The sequence below is a fragment of the Ailuropoda melanoleuca genome, chromosome 6 (assembly GCF_002007445.2).
Source record: "Ailuropoda melanoleuca isolate Jingjing chromosome 6, ASM200744v2, whole genome shotgun sequence".
Taxonomy (NCBI): domain Eukaryota; kingdom Metazoa; phylum Chordata; class Mammalia; order Carnivora; family Ursidae; genus Ailuropoda; species Ailuropoda melanoleuca.
In genome coordinates this window covers 127,826,431-127,833,930 of record NC_048223.1, presented here as the reverse complement: position 1 = coordinate 127,833,930, position 7,500 = coordinate 127,826,431, and the positions used below count along the sequence as shown (strand labels likewise).

Sequence of the window (7,500 nt, the reverse complement as noted above, 5' to 3'; positions counted from 1 at the left end):
GCAGACGTGGATAAGACAAAAGTCGGTGCGTCCAAGCCCCCGGGCACTGTGCACACTCTCTGAATGTGCAGGCATTTATGAAGTCCTTTACAACGTGCAGTCAAAGAGGTTAATTGAAAAATTTCTTAATGTCATTATGAAAGAACTAGATTAACCCAAGTTAATTCACTTTATTGTTCAAAATAAAGAGGAATAAGCACTGAACTCACTTGCAAATTTGGGGCGTGAATTAGGGGTGAGATGTTGTCTTTAAGGACTCTGCCAGTTTAATTAAGATATGGGAAATTACTTATTGTTCTTCGCCACTAAAGTGCTAGGAATTAACAGGCAAGCGTGGTGCCTGGGCTTTTCCTATCTCCGCCGCGTGTGTGTGTTTAATACCCGTAAGACTCCGTCATTAAACCTCAGGCACGGACGGGGCTCGCTCACGCCAGCCCGCCGGCCTGCCCACGCCCCTCTGCCGGCCCGTCCGCACGGAGGGGCCGCGGTGCAGGCTGGACGGCTCTCACTCGGGCCCGCAGACGGTCCTGGTGACCAGTCACCCCTTCCTGCCCTGCACGGTCGGGACGGGGCTGATTGCGGTGGGTGGCGGGTCTCTTCCGCCTGCAGACGGAACTGTGACTTTGTAGCTTTTTCTCAGAAGATCGGCTCTCTTGCTCCTCCAGGGAAATCACCCCTGTTTGCTTTTCCTTTAGGAAGTTTTACTCAAGAGGGCAGCCGATCTGGTGGAAGCCTTATACGGGATGCCCCACAACAACCAGGTAGGCAGATGGCGGCTTGGCGGTCCTGCCCCCTTCCCGGGGTGACTGTGTCCTCGGAGGGCCAGCCGGCCTGGGCCCAACGTGGGCTTTCGGGGCACACACGTGCCTGTTCACGAGGACTCACAGAGAGTCTGATAGGAGAAGGCCTTCATCTTCCTGTTTTTGCCCTTGCACTAAGTACTCAAGCAGGAGATGACGAGTTAGTGTCAGGAAGCAAACGCAGGAGAACTTGTCACAGGAAGGAGAACCACCTGGAAATCTGGCTGGTGGATTCGGTGGTAGACAGTTCAGCGCAGCCTGACTTGGGAGGGAAGGACGGGCACCCACAGCCCGTCCTCATCCCGCCTGGAGGCCTCTGGGGAGCAGACTTGCGGGTGTGCTAGCCGTGGGCCCGCTGCTCTGACTCTGGGTGCGGGGCCTTCCATGCCTCTCCCACTTCCGTGCACCCCTCGGGGGCCTTTGGACTGTGGGTGCAGGACAGAGCAGATGGCCTGCTCCGAAGCACCATCCCGCTCTCTTCCTAAGGGAGGTTCTTCTCCCATTACAAAATCAGTTTTGTCACCGTCTGGACCGAGGGACGGGGGAACGCTGCTGTTGTTTGGCCTCGTGGGGCAAGGTGGAGGGGGTCTGCACCCCCCAGGGGGACGTGGGAGCTGGAGGCAGAACGGGCACTCCCCCTCCCGCCCTAGGAGATCATCCTGAAGCGAGCAGCTGACATTGCCGAGGCGTTGTACAGCGTGCCCCGCAACCACAACCAGATACCCACCCTGGGCAACACCCCCGCGCACACGGGCATGATGGGCGTGAACTCCTTCAGCAGCCAGCTAGCCGTCAACGTGTCAGAGACTTCACAAGCCAATGACCAAGGTACGCCACCATGCCGGAGCGAACCCCCTCCCCGGACACGCTCCCAGGGACAGCTGAGACTTAGCTGCAGCTGCCCGTGTCCTGGGTCCAGCGGGGAAGGCGGGCAGTGCTCCGCTGCCTGCGGCTCTGCCTGGGGAGGTCCTCCCGGCAGCCCTGCCTGGCGAGCACGGGGCAGGGAGCGCTCAGAGAGCCCAAAACTAATTTATTGCCACGGTACCGGGCTGCCACGCAGTGTACTGGTTTTTGCTAGAAGTTTCCTTGAACGGCTGGGAGGAGCCACAGGACAGCCGTGGTGTAGTAAGTGGACGGGACCCTTCTTGGATAATATTGCATGGGTGGGACTTGGAAGGAGTAAATGGAGAGGAACACCCAGTCCCCCCCCCATTCCCCTCCCCACCTCCGGGGCACCTGCTCCCATCATGCGGTGACCTGGCGGCCGCGGGTCGCAGGACCCTGTCGTGTGAGCCAGTTCTGAGCAGGTCTTAGTTCTCCTCCCTCCGGTTTGGGCGGGCAGTGGTCTCAGAAAATGCTTCAACCTGCTGCCGCTCGGCTCCGGTTCATCCTCACTCCAGCGGCGGGACTGACGCGACCGCTCCTCCCCCCTCCCCCACGCTCACAGAAATCGTAACCGTACAAACGAAGACCCCAAAACAGCCCTTCCTGGGGAGTCACGGCCACAAACAAGCTCTCCCTGTCAGCCATGGCATTTGAAGGTCTGCGCAGGCCGAAAGTTCACCTAGCGTGGGGGGACAGCCCCCGAACCCAAGCTGTCGGTAATTGCTTCTAAAGAGAAACCCGAGAGCACCTGACGGTCAGATCGAAGCGCGCTGGGCCGGCTGTCGGCGCGCAGGCAGGATGGGGCGAGGCGAGGCGGCGCTCCGGCAGGGTTGGCGTGAGAAGGTTATCTGAGCTGGAGGCGCTAGGGCTGGCGTGGAGCTTGAGGTCAATTAAAAATGTTGAATATATGATAGAGATTTGCGGGGAAACCCCCCCCAAGTGTGTCTCCCTGATAATAACGTTATTTTTGGCCGGGGGGGGGGTTTTAACAGTCGGCTACAGTCGCAATACAAGCAGCGTGTCCCCGCGAGGCTACGTCCCCAGCAGTACTCCCCAGCAGTCCAATTACAACACAGTCAGCACTAGCATGAATGGATATGGAAGTGGCGCCATGGCCAATCTAGGGGTCCCTGGCTCGCCTGGATTTCTTAATGGCTCCTCCGCTAACTCTCCCTACGGCAGTAAGTGTCTGTTTTTGTCACACGTCATCACACAGATTCATGTTCACTACAAAGTCCCGTGTGTGCATTGCTTGGCTGTTCTGTGATGTGAGCTGCTGGATCCAAGGGAGGGTGGCTCTGGAGGCTGGGTGTCCGTGTGGCGACGGTAAATTGACCTGCGATGGGCCCCGCGAGGCCACGTCGGAAACCCGCACAAAATGGGGCTGCCCGATTGGAAACAAAAGCTCAACACGAGAGTTTGCCTGTGATGCAGAGAGCGGCCAAGCCAGAAACGTGTCGTGCTTGTCTTGTCGGCCCCGATGCCGCGGGCGAGGCCCTACGAGCTCTCTGTGTCTGTTGCCGTGCCGGCGCCGCGTGCTGACCGTGTTTGCTTTGTTGCAGTAGTGCCGTCCAGCCCCACCATGGCAGCCTCTTCGGTCACCCTCCCTTCAAACTGTAGCGGCACCCACAGCATTTTCTCATTCTCACCTGCCAATGTCATCTCTGCAGTGAAACAAAAGAGCGCCTTCGCGCCCGTGGTCCGGCCCCAAGCTTCTCCTCCTCCCTCCTGCACCAGCGCCAACGGGAACGGACTCCAAGGTGAGGGCAGCGCACCGGCCCCAGTGCTCCCTGACGCTGGCGGACCTCTCCCCCGAGGGCAGGCCAGGCTGGGCCGCGGGGCGGGAGATCCCGCCCTTCCTCTGGGTCCTCGCCCCGCCGTGGCCGCTGCATGCTCCCCTTTGGTGGGCCGCGATGCGAGACCCCCCCCCCGATATCCATGTGAAGGACCCCCATTTGCTTACCCCCACCGGTAACAGACTCTCGTTGGTGAAAACCATTGCCTCCTGCTTCCAAACTCACCCACGTGTCCTCTTGGCAAAGCAGCCCCTCCCCTCAGGAAGGGTAGCCACCGGGGAACCGTGTGAATGCAGCGGGGGGACCGGGGGGGGGTCCCTCTTCTGGCCACTCAGCAAACAGGCCTTCACGGCCGCAGCTCACCCAGTGAGAGCAGGGTGCACCCCACCTGTAGTGCCTGCGTCTGCAGCCTCCTTGCTCGCAGGCAGCAAAATAGCCTCAGGATGGGGATGGCGGGTCATCGTGCCACCTGCGGAGCCCAGGCCAGAGCCGGCGTGCTCCCCGTGCCCTGAGACGGAGCCTGCCTTCTCAACCTGGTATAGCAGACCCTGGGCCACCAGGCTGTGCTGTCCTTGGAAAGGGGTGCACCTGGACCAGGGCCATGCATGCGTGAACACTGGGTGGGAGTCGGTTTTTCTAGGTCATCTCTTCCACACAGGAGGGAGCAGGGCTGGCCCTGAGGGCAGGGGGAGGCACCCCGTGGACACAGCTGCCCACAGATGGGGCCACGTGGAGCAGGCACCCGGTGCCTGCCCAGGGCTGGGTCCCTCTGGGCAGCATAGGCCGCACCGTGGCCTGTGAGGTGTGCGGCGGGTGGGCCACGTGAGTGCCCCTAGGCCTCGTGATCTTCCGCGTGGCTCTTTGTGACTCACGGGGGCCACAGGCACTGAATTAAGTGGCCGTCATCTGGCCTCTTTCAGACACCACCTTTGGTATATGCTCCTCCCGGTGAAAATCAAATCCAGTTACTCCTTTAAAAAAATGAATCCATTCAACCAGTATTTACTGAGCGCCTACTATGTGCCAGGCTCTCTGCTGGGTGCTGAGGACGTTACCGTGGAGAAGACAAACTGGCCCTTTTGTGAAGTCGGTGGCATATTTCACTTTGATGAACTAATGCTCAAAAAAGGAACTGGAAAGGTATCCGTGATTTGAAATAATTGTCTTCCCAACATCTTAGTGTATGAGAGGGACGCCCGGGCCCCATGTGCCGCCGACCGGCCTGCGGGCCCGCAGCGGCCCCCCGCCCACAGCTGCTTGCAAGGCAGGTGGCCAGGGGCTACGGCCCGCCCACCGTCCACACGGTGCGGAGGCCCACGGGAGGACGGCACCACCTAAGCCGTGTGTATACACACAGGTCTGCCAAAACCATAATGTTGTAACGGTGAGTCGGAGAGGAGTTAATACTGTTGAAACTAATGAACTGGGAAATTGAAGCTCACATCACTACGTGAACAAACGTATTACTATGTTATACGTAAATTAATGAGAATGATCATTCTGACAAAAATTAAACAACACTAAAGTTAAAAGATCTTAAATTATACTCGTGCCAGGAGTTCACTGGGAAGCGTCCGCTGTGCTTGGCATTTTAGCACCAAGTTTCTTGCTCCGAGAGGAGTGGAAAGAGCTCCCTGAGGTGGGGCTGTGACTTGGGTCTCTTTGGGGCCTTGGTGGGCTGTGAGCGGCTTTGCTCTCAGAGGGCCCGCGACTCACCATTACGATACCGAGCCATGAGCAGGAGGTCAGAGGCAAGGGCTGGGAGCAGAGGGGAAACAGAGGCGCATCCAGGTTGCAAGGAGGGAGCGAGCGCCCGGGTCCCACAGGGCCTGCGGGTCAGCCCTTGCTGGCGTCACAGACGTGACCAGGTTGGTTCACATCTGTCGACAGAGGTGGCCTTGGGGAGTCTGGGCCTCCGTCTGCTGTGAACAAGCCACTGAGAGCTGTGGGAAGTGGCCGCCTTCCCGTGCACACTCAGGCCCGAAGCCTTGCCCTTCCAGAGAAGTCCCTGAGGAGGGCTGCAGCCGGAGAGGTCGTGGGGGGGTTTGTCCCCACACGTACCCCGGGCCCGTGAACTAGATGCCCCCCCGTGCCCTGACCGAGCCCACGGCTGGTTAGCAGGTGCGGTGCACGCCCCACGTCACTGTTGAGTCCAGCCCCAGGCGGAGGCTGCCCGGCCCGCGAGAGGGACGGCCCAGTAACCTGCTGCTCTCTCTCTTTCAGCTATGTCTGGGCTGGTAGTCCCGCCGATGTGAGGGCCTCGCGTTCCCTCGCGCAGCGCCCAGGACGGACTTCAGGGGACACGTTTCGTACGTAAGCGCGGCTGCTGGAGCCAGTCCGCAAACGCATCGGCCGCGGCGGAGACGCTACAAGAGACTTTGTTTAAAGATTTTATTTAAACTATTAAGAATCAACATGCAAACAGCCTACTTCTTCATGAACAATTCCATTTTATTGACTGAACTTTTCTCATATTTTCACATTTCTCAGTCCTGAAGACTAAGGAAAACAAAGCGACGCCTATTTTGTATAAAGTTTCTGACTCCGTCTTGGCTCTGTCTAGTACTTGCTATGTGTTGGGAGAAACTCTGTGAATGCACCATTTTGATTATCATGAAACACTGATGAAAAATGCCTCCAAACATTTTTCTGTGCTCATACTTAGATTCACAATGGTTGTGTATCTCTATAATGTGAAATATTTTTTTGTGGTGAAAAAAGGGGCCAAGGAGGTGTGAGCCATCGAACTGGAAGAAAGGAGGACTCCGTGACTAGGAGCATTCGGGGTGGCAGGGAGGGAGGGAGGGTTTATCATTGCTTAACTTCATCTTAATGAAATGAAACTTTGTAACTTATTGTAGTTAGAAATTGTAACTTTGATATTGAATTCTCTTGCCTTCAACAAGCACACTGACAGAAAAAAAAAATGCTACTGTCTGTTGGTTAAAATATTCTCCCACTGCTAGAGCTTCCTGTTAAGCAAGTGTGATCTGCGACATTTTTTCAACTTTTGCTAGCACTGTATACTAATGCATTCTTAGGCTACTGTGAGGTCCATGTTTCTTGTACCAGAAATTGTCCTTTTGACTTCTAGCTCCTTCTTCCCTACTGTGTTTTGTATGTGGTTATAAAATTGTAGACTTTTGTGATTTTGCCAAAGTTGTAGCTAAATATTTATACACTTGTCTTGAATTTTTTTCAGATCCACTTAAATATTTAGAAAAAAAAGTTTTTTTCCTTATGTGTCTCATAAGGAATAAAATGGTCTCCATTCAACACTTTTCCATGAACACTTACAGTTGCTAAGGGACTTTCTTTTGTAACATATCGATTATAAATATTGTATTTATCTTTGAAATTTTGTACATTGCTTTTCCTGCCATTTTCTTTTTCTTGTCTGTATCGGTTTTGGGTCATGGCCTGGTGTTGGGAAGAGCATTAAGCCAAGAGCAGTCTCTCTGACCTGTTTTGTTAAAGTGAACCGGTGTCCTTGCATTTCATTTGTACTTCAAAGATTTGCTTTTGTTTAGACTTTCCAACCCTTTTTTCCTTTTTTTTTATTTTGAGGAAAAGTCAAATTCATTGTTTATTTTTATATTATTTTTAAGTTATCTGAACAAATACTTTTGAAAAAAAAGTTTGTTGTATAGTCAAAACAAAACGGTGCCACTCGGCTGTGACAAATCCTAGTAGACTCTGCATGTACGACGGCCGCGGAGAGGGGACACCGTTTGGGGCTGTGTCCTTATTTTATTTTTCTGTAGAATGTAAAAAGTCATTTTAGCTGCCACCCATGACTTTGCCACATAGCTGAACTGTGTTTACTGGAAAAATTCAGAGGCCTAAAGTTTAAAATAAAATTTACTTCTGATGTTTTAATTAAAATGTTTGCCACATTAACTTCTCTGATGCCTTAAAAGTGGACTTCTTTAAAGAACCTTTGTGCAACTTTATCACAGGCTTACGACACAACTGTTAATCGATATTTCATTTGGAGATTTACGGTGTCTCACACACAC

At 54.4% G+C, this 7,500-nt stretch overlaps 1 protein-coding gene across 8 annotated transcripts in view; it reads left to right on the top strand.

Annotated features, from left to right (window-relative positions):
* EBF3 (EBF transcription factor 3) overlaps positions 1 to 6,443 on the top strand; it is a 115,654-nt gene extending 109,211 nt beyond the window's left edge. The window contains exons 11-16 of one of the 8 annotated variants that reach the window (XM_019803307.2): positions 696 to 761; positions 1,451 to 1,628; positions 2,678 to 2,866; positions 3,251 to 3,445; positions 4,509 to 4,621; positions 5,705 to 6,441. In XM_019803307.2, coding sequence (XP_019658866.1) covers positions 696 to 761; positions 1,451 to 1,628; positions 2,678 to 2,866; positions 3,251 to 3,445; positions 4,509 to 4,621; positions 5,705 to 5,722 — 759 coding nt within the window. In that variant the 3' untranslated portion in view covers positions 5,723 to 6,441. Of the gene's footprint in view, positions 1 to 695; positions 762 to 1,450; positions 1,629 to 2,677; positions 2,867 to 3,247; positions 3,446 to 4,508; positions 4,622 to 5,704 lie in introns of all 8 variants that reach the window. The other 7 variants (XM_011229350.3, XM_034663438.1, XM_019803310.2 and 4 more) reach the window with 7 other exon arrangements.
* The last annotated feature ends 1,057 nt before the right edge of the window (positions 6,444 to 7,500 follow it).